Source organism: Agelaius phoeniceus, chromosome 29 (genome assembly GCF_051311805.1).
Source record: "Agelaius phoeniceus isolate bAgePho1 chromosome 29, bAgePho1.hap1, whole genome shotgun sequence".
NCBI classification, from domain to species: Eukaryota; Metazoa; Chordata; class Aves; order Passeriformes; family Icteridae; genus Agelaius; species Agelaius phoeniceus.
Window position 1 is genome coordinate 4,368,061 of NC_135293.1, and position 14,661 is coordinate 4,382,721.

The 14,661-nt window shown below is 43.7% G+C and overlaps 1 protein-coding gene across 8 annotated transcripts in view; it reads right to left on the reverse strand.

Moving 5' to 3' along the window:
* DOT1L (DOT1 like histone lysine methyltransferase) overlaps nt 1–14,661 on the reverse strand; it is a 100,951-nt gene that overhangs the window by 37,187 nt on the left and 49,103 nt on the right. For 7 of the 8 annotated variants that reach the window (XM_054650303.2, XM_054650304.2, XM_054650301.2 and 4 more), the window contains exons 10-15: nt 14,328–14,396; nt 8,405–8,511; nt 6,929–6,970; nt 4,970–5,053; nt 2,086–2,320; nt 1,134–1,247 (exon numbers count right to left, since the gene is read on the reverse strand). In XM_054650303.2, the coding sequence (XP_054506278.2) occupies nt 1,134–1,247; nt 2,086–2,320; nt 4,970–5,053; nt 6,929–6,970; nt 8,405–8,511; nt 14,328–14,396 (651 nt within the window). The remainder of the gene's footprint in view (nt 1–1,133; nt 1,248–2,085; nt 2,321–4,969; nt 5,054–6,928; nt 6,971–8,404; nt 8,512–14,327; nt 14,397–14,661) is intronic. The other variant, XM_077191317.1, reaches the window with a different exon arrangement.

Here is a 14,661-nt window from a genome sequence, read left to right on the forward strand (position 1 = left end):
ATATTATATTTTTTTAAAAATCAATTTTCTGAAAACTTGAAATTAATTCTCATTTTTCACCTTGTCTTGAATACCCTCACAACACCACAACAGAGTGGTGTTCCCCAGGTTTAAGAGCATGGTTTTATTTCAAATAAAGCTATTTCTGGCTAAATTCAGGCTCACTGCCTGTTGTGCCAAAGCAGAGCTGAAACAACATCAGAGAATAAATGCAGAGTGAAACACCAGCTTCAGCAGGAGGGGGGACTTGTGGTGCTGCCCAAGGATGTGCCTCAGGTTCTGAGTTGTTGCTGGAATGGTTCTTGAGGTATCAAAAGTCTTTTTTCTTAGCTTCATGCTCGAAAAAGAAGTTGGGATTCTTCAGTTCTGGTTCTCAAGGCTGTTTATTTTTTTAAAACTTTTCCATTCTTTCTCTGACCTGCTGAGATCTGTCCAGCAGGTTGGGCTGTGGCACAGCCACTGCCCTTGGGGTGGTGTTAACATTTTTTACTACAAACTACCTGTACTTTATTTACAATAAATTTCCAATACCTATCACCTATGTTAGACAGTCTGTCTCTACTCTAAACCAACCCAGAAGTGTCACCATCACAGCAGAAGATGGGGGGCAAGAAGAAGAAGAAGGAGAAAGAAGAAGGAAGGAGAAGGAGAAGGAGAAGGAGAAGGAGAAGGAGAAGGAGAAGGAGAAGGAGAAGGAGAAGGAGAAGGAGAAGGAGAAGGAGAAGGAGAAGGAGAAGGAGAAGGAGAAGGAGAAGGAGAAGGAGAAGGAGAAGGAGAAGGAGAAGGAGAAGGGACAGGACATGTCCAGATTCTTCTATCTTGCTTCTTTAAAAAACTCCAAAATTCTACATTTTCACTTGGTAATAAATTACCTATCATTCTGTTTAAACTCTTGTGGCTTGTAACTCTTCACACAAAGTTGGGAATTGTTTCCATGGGCTAAAGTGGAAGGCACAGGTGGTTTTGACTGTGCCAAGGTCTCTGAGCTCCCTGCCAGGGTCTCAAGTCCTCCAGGGCAGCCAGAGCAATGTCCTGGGTTCTGACAGATGTGGGGCAGGCAGGGGAAGGTGGGGAGGAGAGAATCCCCCTCCTGCCCCATAAAAAAACCCCAAAGGGGGGTGGGCAGGCCTTACCTAGCAGCTTCTGTAGTGCAGGGGGGGTGGGTGTCACCAGGAGCTGGTTGGACGAATGCCGTTGCACTTTAGGAGGTAGTTGGAAAAATGGGCTATGAGGTGACTTGTAGGCATCTGGAGAGACACAAACACAACCTCAGGTCAGCACTCAGTGTTTGGGACATGGACAGGAGCTTTGCCACTGAAAACATGGCACAGAATCCCGAAAACATGGCACAGAATCCTGAAAACATGGCACAGAATCCTGAAAACATGGCACAGAATCCTGAAAATATGGCACAGAATCCTGGAATTGGTTTGGGTTGGGAGGGACCATCCCTGGCAGTGTCCAAGGCTGGCTTGGACAGGGCTGGGAGCAGCCTGGGATGGTGGAAGGTGTCCCTGCCATGGCAGGGGTGGCATTGGATGGGCTTTGAGGTCTCTTCCAACCCAAACCATCGTGGGATTCTGTGATTCTAAGTTCAGCATTGCCAGGTGGGGCACAGACAGGGATTTGTAATGAGATCCAGCAGCTTAGTCCATCACCACAGAGCTCCAAAGATGTCCACACACTGTTCCAAAGTGCTTGGAAGGGTCTCTGTGATCCATCCTAAGAGCAGCAGCTCAGAGAAGGCAACAGCCCCAGCTCCTGGCTGAGTACCCACAGACAGATCCCACCCCCGGCCCCATTAATGCATTAATCACCATCAATCACCATGAATCCCACCCCCAAACCATCAGAACATGAATGCCACCACCATTAACACATTAATCACCATCAATTCATTAATCCCCCCACATCCCCATTAACACATCCATCACCATCAACCCCACCACCATCACCTCAAGGGCAGCTCTGCTCTGGTGACAGCAGGGAAATTATGCCACAAAACCCAACCTGGCAAGAAAGGACAAACCAGCACATCCAGAGCTTCAGAGACTGCTCCAGGCTCTTGCACAGCCCTGCACTCACCCTGAGGAGAGGATGAAGATGTCTGGGAGACAGTCTGAGCATGCAGAATTTCTAGTGCAGTTTGGTTCTTCTTGGTCTTGCGCTCAGTGCTCGCCGTGTTCATTTTCTTGGGGCGCCCTCGTTTCCTCCCTGCCATTTTCCTGCCCTTCTTACTCAGCTTCTTCTTCCTGGCCTTGGAGGGAGATGGCTTTTTAACAGAATTTGCTGCAGCTTTTTCTTCTTCAGCACCAGAATCCTGAGAGATTTTGAAAAAATTTGGTCATTTCTACCTCCATATGCAGAATTCCTATTCAACAAACATTAATAATGGTGTTTCATTTCTATCAATGAAATACATTTCTGATATTATATATATATATATATATATATATATATATGATATATCACATCAGAAAAAATGGTGTTTCATTTCTATCAATGAAATACATTTCTGATATTTTATATATATATATATATATGATATATCATATCAGATATAATGGTGTTTCATTTCTATCAATGAAATACATTTCTGTTATTATATATATATAGATATATATGATATATCATATCAGAAAAAAATTTTTCATTATTATTAATGAAATCTATTTCTGATATTATGTATAAATATATATGATATATCATATTTCTTATTGAAATCTATCTCTGATATGATATATACATAATATATCAGAAAAAAATGGTGTTTCATTATTGTTATTGAAATCTATTTCTGATATGATATATAAATGATATATCAGAAATAATGGTGCTTCATTTCTATCAATGAAATACATTTCTGATATGATATATATTTATATATATGTGTATATATGATATATCAGAAATAATGGTGTTTCATTTCTATCAATGAAATCTGTTTCTGATATTATATGTATGTGATATATCATATCAGAAACAATGGGGTTTCATTATTATTATTGAAGTCTATTTATGATATGATATATAAAGGATATATCATATCAGAAATAATGGTGTTCCATTTTTATTAATGGAATATATTCTGATATTTTTATATATATATTATATATCATATCAGAAATAATGTTTCTGAAAGGAAACTGAGGCACTGTAGTTCAATAACGTGCCAGGGAAGTGGACTTGCTTGGGATAAGAGTTGTTCCCAAGGGGTTGTGCTCATTCTCTTCTGGACTCATTCATTGTGGGAAATGGATTTGTAGAAAATTTTTTAATTTTCACCGTTTGTTACAGTTTGTGACAGTTAAATTTTGACAATTTTTAAAGTTTGACAGAAGGCTTACATAGTGTGTATCTCTATGTAAATTTTGACATAAGAAATACTGACTTAGAAATGCCATGGAATAAGACAGACATTGTTCAGAGAGAAATGGAACTAGAAACAAGTTTTAAAAGGTAGCTTTACAAAAAAGACTAAATACTTTTGAGTAATTAAACTATGAAAGATGCATTGTAGTGGGACCAATGAGGGGTAATTTTAGATGTTTGGCTTTAAGGCATTTACAGCATGGTGTGGCTAAAGCTGATTGGCCAAGACATGCTTATAAATGTATTGAAATTAGGAAAAAGTTAACTTCTGATTGTGATGGTGTGAATTAGAACATCTGTATTGTCTCACCCTTCACATGAGACTAAAAATAGAATAAGTTTTTAAAGCACCTCTCAGTTGCCCCATCTCTATGTCAGAAAAAAAATCTATTCCAAGAAATCATTAAAGAAAAGAAAATGCTGAGGGAGGGGAACTTCAGGCAGGGCTGGATGGGATCTTGGCAATCAGGAATTGTTCCCTGGCAGGGTGGGCAGGCCCTGGCACAGGGTGCCCAGAGCAGCTGGGGCTGCCCCTGCATCCCTGGCAGTGCCCAAGGCCAGGCTGGACAGGGCTGGGAGCAGCCTGGGACACTGGGAGGTGTCCCTGCCATGGCAGGGGTGGCACTGGGTGGGCTTGAACAAACCATAACCCACAAACCATTCTGGGATTGTGTGGAATTCTTTCAGTGCCCAGCTGTGGCTCAGGGTGCTCCCAGGTGTGGCTGTGGCTGCAGGGGCCAGGGAGGAGCTGCCTCTGCCTGGGGAGCTCCTGTGCTGAGCTGAGCTGAGCTGAGCAGGCAGAGGGGGCAGTGCCACTGTGTTTGTGTCCCCAGTGGAAGGACACAACTGCAGTGAGGAGGGACAGGAGCCAGGCAATGGCTGCCACTGCCAGAGGGCAGGGCTGGATGGGATCTTGGCAATCAGGAATTGTTCCCTGGCAGGGTGGGCAGGCCCTGGCACAGGGTGCCCAGAGCAGCTGGGGCTGCCCCTGCATCCCTGGCAGTGCCCAAGGCCAGGCTGGACAGGGCTGGGAGCAGCCTGGGACAGTGGGAGGTGTCCCTGCCATGGCAGGGGTGGCACTGGGTGGGCTTTGAGGCCCCTTCCAGCCAAACTGTTCTGTGATTCTGTAAATCTGTACCTGCTGTCTAACAAAAGCTGATTATTCATCCTTCCCTGACTACATTCTTCAACTGAATTTCACTCAAATCTCACAGCACAATCAATACTTTATATTTTTGGCCATGAACAGGCAGTGCATTTCTCACAGCATTACCCAAGAAAGGAAATGAGTCTCTGCAGAAGACTCAGCAGACTCTGAGCTCCATTCAGTGGGCTGTGACTCAGGGACAGCTCTGCAAGCTCCTGCTGGATGCAAGCGAGGGTGGACAACCAACTATTCATCTTGCAACACCTTTTTTTTTGTCCTTCCAGAATTAGTGGTGCAACTCCCAAGAGCAGCTTTTATTAACTCACTCCATCATATTTTTGGGCACAGCAACAGCTCCAGAGTAAAACCTTCCCACAGAGGCTCCTCCTGACTCAGAGCAGGAGCTCAGGCACAGGAAGCCCTCAGCACCCACAAATGCAGGATGCTCACCTTGTTTTCTTGGACCTTCGTTGGAGTCGTTGTGTTACTTTTGTTTTCTCTTTGTTGACGACGTCTAGCTGCCTCTTGTTCCTCCTGGGGACAAGGGAGGGCACATTTCACCATCTGCTCACGTTTTATCACTTTGTAAAACAGATCACCTTCTTTCTCAGCTTCATTTTCCACAAGAAAAGGGAACAAAATCCCCCTTGGCTCAGGACACACTCAGGTGTGAACAAATCCTCTTCCACCTCCAGAGGGGATTAAATCTCAACCTCTTCCCATATTCTCCCCTCCAAATCCCACACTGCTCTATCAGATTTCATTTTAAATAATTTATTTCATCATCATCATCATCATCATCATCATCATCATCATCATCATCATCATCATCAATAATAATAATAATAATAATAATAATAATAATAATAATAATAATAATAATAATAATAATAATAATAATAATAATATTAATAATAATAATAATTTTTGTTAATGCGATATTATTATTCTATTAAAATTGTTAATATTATTAATGAGTGTTATTATAATTATTATTATTATTTAATATATAATATGTAAATAATATGGTGGAAAATATTAAATATAGTATATATCCATAATCATGATTAAATAACAATAATAGCAATAATAATAGTAATGATAATAATAACAACACTAACAATAATAACAAAAACAACAATAATAAGAAATAAATAAATAGATAAATTAATAATAGTAATAATTATAATGATAATAATGATAATGATGATGATGATGATGATAATAATAATAATAATAATAATAATAATAATAATAATAATAATAATAATAATAATAATAATAATAATAATAATAATAATAATAATAATAATAATAATAATAATGTGCACTTTAATAGCTTCCCACATCCCCAACATTTTGTGATGACACTTTAGAAATCTTCCATGACTGGAAATGGCAAAGCCATTAATCATCATCTCATTCAACTTCAGCCAAGTTTATTGAGGTGACTAATAAAAAAGCAAAAAAAAACCAGCAACTTTTCAGGCTTATTTTCTCCCAGGCTGACAGGAAATTTCTCTGTTCAGAGAAAAATCTCTTTTTCTCTCAGAAAAAACAAAACTTCTTTAGGACAGGAAATTTCCAAGAGAGCAGTCAAAGCCTTTCCTGCACCTTCCAGAGGTTTAAAATCTGCTTAAGATTTCTGGCAATTCCAACACTCCTTTGATTTAACCACATTATCAACCAAACCAGTGGCAGATCTAAGTGTGAAAAGCAGCAAAGGCCAGAAGTACCCTGATTTTATTTTTTTTTTTCTCTAAGAAATCTTTTTTGCCCCAAATTTGAGTGGAGCAAGCAATCTGAAACAATTCCCTCTCAGAGCCCCTTGAGTCTGTTCTTACACAGCCAGTCAGCCTGAGGATGAACACTCACCTGAAATTTTAAATTAAGTGGCCTCACTTAATTCTCTTCCTGGGAATCCATTGATTATTTCAGGTTAACCCAGCCCTGCACAGTCCCAAAAACTCTCTGGCATTTTAATTCCACGTGTAACAGCCCAGACTGCAGCAAATGACAACTCACTCTGTGCCTCCAATGGCACATCCCAAAAGGAACATTTCAGAGCCTTGCTCAGCTTCATTTCAGGAGCTGAGCACTGGGACATATTCAAACCATCATTCCCTTCTTTAATTCCAGTTCTTTAATGAAGAAATAGCTCATTACAGACCCCCAGTGCAAGGTAAAAGCACCTTGGGGCTGCCCCATTAATTCTCTATTAGAAATCCCTTGGACATGATTGAATTAGTGCTTGATGGCATCTGAGACTTCCCTTCAATTAGCTCCATGTTCTTTGCCTAGCAAGAAAATCGGATTTCCAATCAATTCTGTCCACCTGTGATTAAATTCCTCACAGTGGCTGCTCCCTTACTCTGAGTTTTCTACAGAAAATGATTGAAACTTACTTACCCTGAGTTTTGGATTTTTGAGACTAGAAAAATAGTTTTCAAGCTGAAAATAGAAAGAGAAGAGAGTCATCCTCAAAACCATGACAGATGAACACAGAAGAATAAAATATTAGCTTAAAACAAGTGCAGAACTGCAGCAATTCTGACTGCTTTGCTTTGATAAGCTCCATCAAGAAGCCATTTACATTCATTCCTTTCAGGCACCCAGCCTGTTGTGTAACAGGGCATAATCCAACCTCTACAAGGTTTTATCATCCCCACCACTCCTGGCCTTGTTTTAAAGCTTTGTGTCACATATCTCCCCTCAGCACAGGCTGATTTTCAATGAAATTATTTGCACTGAAGCTGCTGCACCCTCGTACTCCACCATTTATCTGCACTCTGGCACATTCCTGAAGAAAAGCTTTATTAGACTACAGCAGAGGAAGGAGAACAGCATTATTATCCCACTGCAAAAACCTTAGGGTGGGATAAATTATTTGTCCATGAAATTTTTAATTTCCAAAGGGTTTCTGGGTTTTATGAAGGGTTTGGAGGCTTTTTGGTGGGGGGTTGGTGTTTTTTTGGTTGGGGGGTTGTTGCATGGGTTATTTTTTGTTGTTGGTTTAGTTTTCTTTAATTGAAAAAAAATCCAGTGAATGCATCATCATTGTTATTGAGCTTGGGCTGCTTCTATAGCAGCTGAGAATTTTACTAAAATTGAGATTTACTGGTTGGATATGACTGAATGAAATGGTCTGTGCATCACAGAGGAATCAAAGCCCCACTGAGTCTTTCCTCTGTGAGTAAAGAACAGCAGGAGAGTCCAATTCTGAGCAGCTGCAGAAGGAATTTTATCAGGGAATCTCTGCAGCTTCATTAAACCAGCACTGCCCTCAACCCCAGGGCAGGTGTGCAACCCTGGAGCAGGCAGTTTGCACACTCAGGTGTGTAAACCCACAAAGGGACAGGCAGTTTGCACTCTCAGATGTGTAAACCCACAAAGGGACAGGCAGTTTGCACTCTCAGGTGTGTAAGCCCACAAAGGGACAGGCAGTTTGCACACTCAGGTGTGTAAACCCACAAAGGGACAGGCAGTTTGCACACTCAGGTGTGTAAACCCAGAAAGGGACAGGCAGTTTGCACTCTCAGGTGTGTAAACCCACAAAGGGACAGGCAGTTTGCACTCTCAGGTGTGTAAACCCACAAAGGGACAGGCAGTTTGCACACTCAGGTGTGTAAACCCACAAAGGGACAGGCAGTTTGCACACTCAGGTGTGTAAACCCACAAAGGGACAGGCAGTTTGCACACTCAGGTGTGTAAACCCACAAAGGGACAGGCAGTCTGCACACTCAGGTGTGTAAACCCACAAAGGGACAGGCAGTTTGCACACTCAGGTGTGTAAACCCACAAAGGGACAGGAACACAAGCCCAGGCAGAAGGATGAGGAGCTGGAAGTGCTGCCAGGAGCAGGGCACAGGCAGCCCTGGTACTCACTATGGTTCTGTCAATGGTGTGCAGGTAGTAGGAGACTGGCTTCCCTGTCCAGGACACAGAGCCCTTCAGTGGTGACAGCTCCACAACCCTCATGATAGTGCCAATATCTGTGGGAGGAGACAGGAGCTGGTTAGGGGACACAGTGAGGATTTTGGGCTGAGACCAACGGCACTCTCAGCACTAAGGTCTCACCCTGCCATCCCTCCTTTGCCACAGCTCCCAGAGCAGCTCAGCACCCTAATTTTTCCCTCAAAATTTCACTCAAAACTCAGAGCACAATCAATACTTTATATTTTTGGCCATGAACAGGCAGTGCATTTCTCACAGCATTACCCAAGATGATGTGGGTGCTGCACAGTATGCCCACAGTGGGATGAACCTCCTTTGCCACAGCTCCCAGAGCACCTCAGCACCCTAATTTTTCCCTGCACAGATGATGTGGGTGCTGCACATATCCCCACAGGGGGATGAACCTCCTTTGCCACAGCTCCCAGAGCAGCTCAGCACCCTAATTTTTCCCTGCACAGGTGATGTGGGTGCTGCACATATCCCCACAGGGGGATGAACCTCCTTTGCCACAGCTCCCAGAGCAGCTCAGCACTCTAATTTTTCCCTGCACAGATGATGTGGGTGCTCCATAGTATCCCCACAGGGGGCTGAACCTCCTTTGCCACAGCTCCCAGAGCAGCTCAGCACTCTAATTTTTCCCTGCACAGATGATGTGGGTGCTGCACAGTATCCCCACAGGGGGATGAACCAGGCCCCAAGTATCTCCATGGCTCCAGCTCCTCCGTGCTGCCTCTGTGCCCAAAGCAGAGCCAAACCCAACCTTGGCCCCGCCACAGCCTCAGCCTCTGAGCAAAGGGGATGCTGCAGGCTCCTGGCTGCTCCCAAAACAGTCCCAGAGGAAAAACACGTGCAGGAGCACACGTGTGAGGAAGAGGAGGATTTGGAGGGGTGGCTAGCACCCTGTTTGCCCTGGCCCCGGGCACTGGGGCGTCCGTCAGCACACGGAGCCTGGGAATGTCAGTGGCTGAGTTGACTTTGGCATTTCCCAGCGCCAGCCCCCACGGCCTGGAGGGCATCCAAGAGCCCCAGTCCCCTGTGTCACTGCCCCTGGCACCCCTGGGCATCATGGGTGACACCAGCCAGGCGCCCACTGCAGTATTCACACACCCTCTGAACAGAAAGAGACACAATTCTCTCTCTCAAGTGTCTTTCCTGGAGAAGCACAGAGGGAAAACAATTCTTATCTCATGTACTGCTCCTCTTGTTTTGTGAACATGTGGAATGTGTTAGAAGATTATTTACCTAAAAAAATTTAATTATTAGATTCTAGTGATAGTGTTGTAATTCGTTGACCAATTAGATCCACGTCCGTGTGTCAGGACTGTCAGGTGACAGTCACAAGTTTTCAATAGTAGCTAAAAGTTAGAAGTAAGTACTATATAATATAAGAAATATAATATAATTAATAAAATATAATATATGATGTGATATAAGAAATATAATATAACTAATATATTATACTATGATATGATAGGATAAAACATAGTATAATAAAATGTAATGTAATATAATATAATGTAATGTAATATGCTATAATATGCTATAACATTATGATATGATATAGTATAATTAATATAATGTAATGTGCCATATTATATAATATCATAGTATAATATAGTACAATATAGTACAATATAATATAGTATAATGTAATGTAATGTAATATAGTATAATATAGTATAATATAATATAATATAATATAATATAATATAATATAATATAATATAATATAATATAATATAATATAATATAATATAATATAATATAATATAATATAATATGGTCTCGTATTATATGGTACGATATAATATGATATAAATATTTTCATTAATGTATAATACAGTTCTAATAAAGTAAGTGTTTACATTCCAGAGCCATGGACTCAGATGCCAATCATTCTCCTTCATCAGGAGTGCCCTGATTTTACAATAACCAACACAGAGAAATCTGGTTTGCAGATCCTCCAATAAAACACTGCTGGGAGTTTGAAGGGAATTTCTTCCTCTCTTGCTACGTGCACCCCACAGCAAAGCACCATGTGGGACATGTACCTTTGAGGCAGCCAGGCCAGAGTGAGTTAGTTGTGGCCAGCAGAACTGTGTCCCAGACTCTTTTCCAAGGAACACCACATGTGTGTGACAGGGATGAATTAAAGAGCCCCAGCACGTCACCAGCCCAGCCCCTGTCAGCTGCAGCTGCCCTATATTTGGACTGGGCACAAACATGTTTTGGGTTAGCTTTCTTGTCTATATTTGTTTTGTTCTCCAGAATTAATAGCTTGGGGATGTGCCTTAAACATTCCCACAAGCACTGAGCCAGTGGCAGGGCTGCAGGAGAAATTATGGCACGTTTCTAATTAAACAAAAATGACCCAGAAGAGGCCAAAAGCAAGGTTTGGGATTCAGCAACCTCAACCACTATTTTAACCACATTTTAATACTTGTTTTCATTTGTCCCAACTCCTTCCACATTTCCACTTCTTCCCACAGATGGAACTACTAAGGACAAAAGTGGAATTGAGGGAACTGGTGCCTCCTTCTTAAAGCTTGATCTCTCCCAGGGTTTTGTATAAATTATTTAAATGTTCATACACCGGATCAGAGTATTTGACAGGTGAGACGTGACTCAAGGCATGCTCAGGCACCAAAAAAAGCCTTGAAGAATAAAAGTGTTATGGCAAACCCTGTGGGGCAGCTGTGAGGCAGCAGAGCAGTGACACTCCCTGCTCCATGAGCAGGACCCTGGCCATGCTGGGGATGGCATTTCCCTGGCAGTGGCACTTGGAACAGGACACTGCAACAAGCCCCAGCCCCAGCACATCCCACACAAGCTCATTTCATGTTGGTGTTTCCCAACAAAACATGGTCTCAAAAAGGGATTAAGCCCTAAAATTTCTTCACACAATTCTCCCTGTTCGTAGCACACTAAGGTAATTTTTTTTTCAGGGCCTTTTATCTGAATCCCTGGAAGTTTCCTACTGGCAGAAGCTGTTGGCTCTCCTTTTCCTAGAGCCTCTCACCCATCCAAAGTCCAATTAATCATCTCAATATAATTTTAACATCAGCATTTCCATTCAGCATTGAATAACAGCTGAGATCTGAGAGTTCAGCATTCTAGAAAACATCCCAAATGAATCCAGGCTGGGCTGAGAGCTGGGATGGGATAAAGGTCTGGCTCAACTGGCAGAGGCAGCCAGGGCTGCTCTGAGGTGAAACAGCAGCACATGCTGGCCTCAGTCTCCCAAATGCAGCACAGAGAGAAGGGAATGGGAAAAATCCAGGAAAAGAAAAGGTTTGAGAGTCCAAAGCCCTGTATTTTTTTGGGCAGGTCTAATTAAAACATCTCCAAGTGCATTTTTGGATTTTCTCAAGCTCTGGTGGGCTCTGCAAGAGGGCCCAAGCTTCACTTAGGGTCTCTTTGCCTCATTAGCAAACTGACAGCCTGGCCCCAGCTCTCCCAGGCCTTGAGGAGTTCCAGGAGCATCATTCCAGCCTTTTTCCCTTTTCTTTTCAAGTTCATGCCTCCAAAGAATTGTCAGTCCAGCACCCAAGTTCCAAAGCACCAGAGGCCCCAGACGAGAATTTCAAACAGGGAAGAAAAGTGCAGGTTTGGGTGCCTGATGTGTAGTACATCCACAAGAATTCAAGCTTAAAAATAACTCCCAAGGGCTCAATTTACTTCATGACAGTCCAAAAATTACTGTTCTTCAAAAGCAGTTTAGGCCAAAATTAGACAGCACAGCTTGAGATTTGGAACTCACTGAGTTGCTCCCCACGTTTGCACAGGGAGGGAATGAGGGGGGTTTGATTTAAGGAAAATTTAGCACTGGAAACAATAAATACAAGTAAAGCCCAGCTTGGACTGCTCTTCTGCTTGAGAAATTTAATTTAAAAACCTGAACTGAAAGGGACCCACAAAGAACATCAGTCCAGTTTCTGCACAGACACCCCAGTTTCAACAGTCAAAGTCTGAAAAGGTCAAAACCAACCACATGGAACATCCCAAAACCTCCTTAAACTGCAGCTCATGTCCTTACAGAGGACAAGGCTGCCAAACATTGAGTCTGGACTGTTCCCAGGAGAAGGAAACCACGACCCTGTGCTGCCAATGAACCAGACCAGGGCCTGGGTGTGTCTGGGAGAGGTTTGTTTGCTTAATGCACAGCACAGGAGATGTTCAAAGCTGAACATTTCACACAATCCTGGAATGGTTTGGGTTGGGAGGGACCTCAAAGCCCATCCAGTGCCATGGCAGGGACACTTCAACCATCCCAGGCTGCTCCCAGCCCTGTCCAGCTGCCACATGATTTTATTGTGTGCCCTCCTCCCACTGACAGCTCTGTTCAGGCAAGTTTTTAATTCTCTGTGGGTTTATTTATCCTGAGTGTTTCCTTCCAGCCATCACTTGGTTCCCATAAAAAAGCAGCACCAGCAGCAGTTCTGCCATTTCTCTGCCCTTCCCCAGGTTCCTGACCCTGAACTGGGGGGTCAGTGAGTGAGGGCATGGCCAGGGCTGGGGTTCCTGACCAGTTCTGGTTGGTTGAGAGGCCATAGGAGCCCTGCAGCTGCACCCCCTTGCTGGGGGAACCAAAGCCTTCCTCTTTGCCAGGCTGAGATGGTCCCAGTCAGTTGAAAATCCCAGACTGGTTTGATGGGGAGGGACATTAAATCCCATCCAGTGCCACCCCTGCCATGGCAGGGACACCTCCCACTGTCCCAGGCTGCTCCCAGCCCTGTCCAGCCTGGCCTTGGGCACTGCCAGGGATGCAGGGGCAGCCCCAGCTGCTCTGGGCACCCTGTGCCAGGGCCTGCCCACCCTGCCAGGGAACAATTCCTGATTGCCAAGATCCCATCCAGCCCTGCCCTCTGGCAGTGGGAGCCATTGCCTGGCTCCTGTCCCTGCAGGCCTTGTCCCCAGTCCCTCTGCAGCTCTCCTGGAGCCCCTTCAGGCCCTGCCAGGGGCTCTCAGGTGTCCCTGGAGCCTTCTCTTGTCCAGGTGAGCTCCCCCAGCTCTCCCAGCACAGAAGCAAAGCAGATTATTCCAGTCCCCAATTCCTGCTTCCAGCCCTGCTTCCCCAAGGACTGAACACATCTGAACCCATTTCTGCTCTCATTGAAATCAAGGGCACTGCTCAAACCCCTTGGCTTCAAGTCACAGGGCTTGGGATCTGCCAGGGGCTCTGAGCTCTCCCCAGGGCCTTTTCTTGTCCAGGTGAGCACCCCCAGCTCTGCCAGGGAACAATTCCTACCCAATATCCCATCTAAATGGGATTTTTTCCCATCTAAATGTCACTTTCCCAGTGGGAGCCATTGCCTGGCTCCTGTCCCTGCAGGCCTTGTCCCCAGTCCCTCTGCAGCTCTCATGGAGCCCCTTCAGGCCCTGCCAGGGGCTCTCAGGTGCCCCTGGAGCCTCCTCTTGTCCAGGTGAGCACCCCCAGCTCTCCAGCCTGGCTCCATGACCTCTAAGCCTTAGGAATCCTGCCTGGTGGGATTTACCTGCCTGGATTTAGGGTGTAGGGAACTCCCCTGTGAGTCAGGGCTGCTCTTTGTGGCTCAAGGAATGATTCACACCCTTGAACTCCTGATTTCTCTGCACATTGATGGAACCAACACCAAAACACAGCAGCACAAACCCCATCAAAAGTGTCTGCTCCTCTCTTTAACTTGATTCTAAATTGATTTTAAATTGTCCTCTCCTCTTTTACAATTGATTTTAAGTACCTGTCACTTGGTGTGCCCTAACAATCCAACAGCATTTTCTACTTAAACAACTCTAAAATGCAGTAACACCCCCCAGACATTTTCAGATAATGAACATCCACGACTGTAATGAACAATAAAAAGGGCAATCATACCACTCAAGTTTCGACTGTTAATTCTAAAATTTAGAGGTGCAAAAGGTTTTGAGGACACAATTCTCCCACCTGGAAAAAGAAGAAAAAAAACAAAAAACAAAGAGCTCCATTATTTGTTCTAGAAGTAACTAGTTATTAAATATAACCTAGTACAGAGCCCTAAAGAGCAATCCTATAAAACTGCCCCTTGTATAGCATTAAAAAATAAATAAATCCCTTCATTCTCATTCTGAGAGCCCCAGGAAAGCAAATCCATGATTCCTGCCAGGTGACACCTCAAGAATCGTTTAAAATGACAGATTTGAAACACTTGGAAAAAAAAGAGCATGTTAAT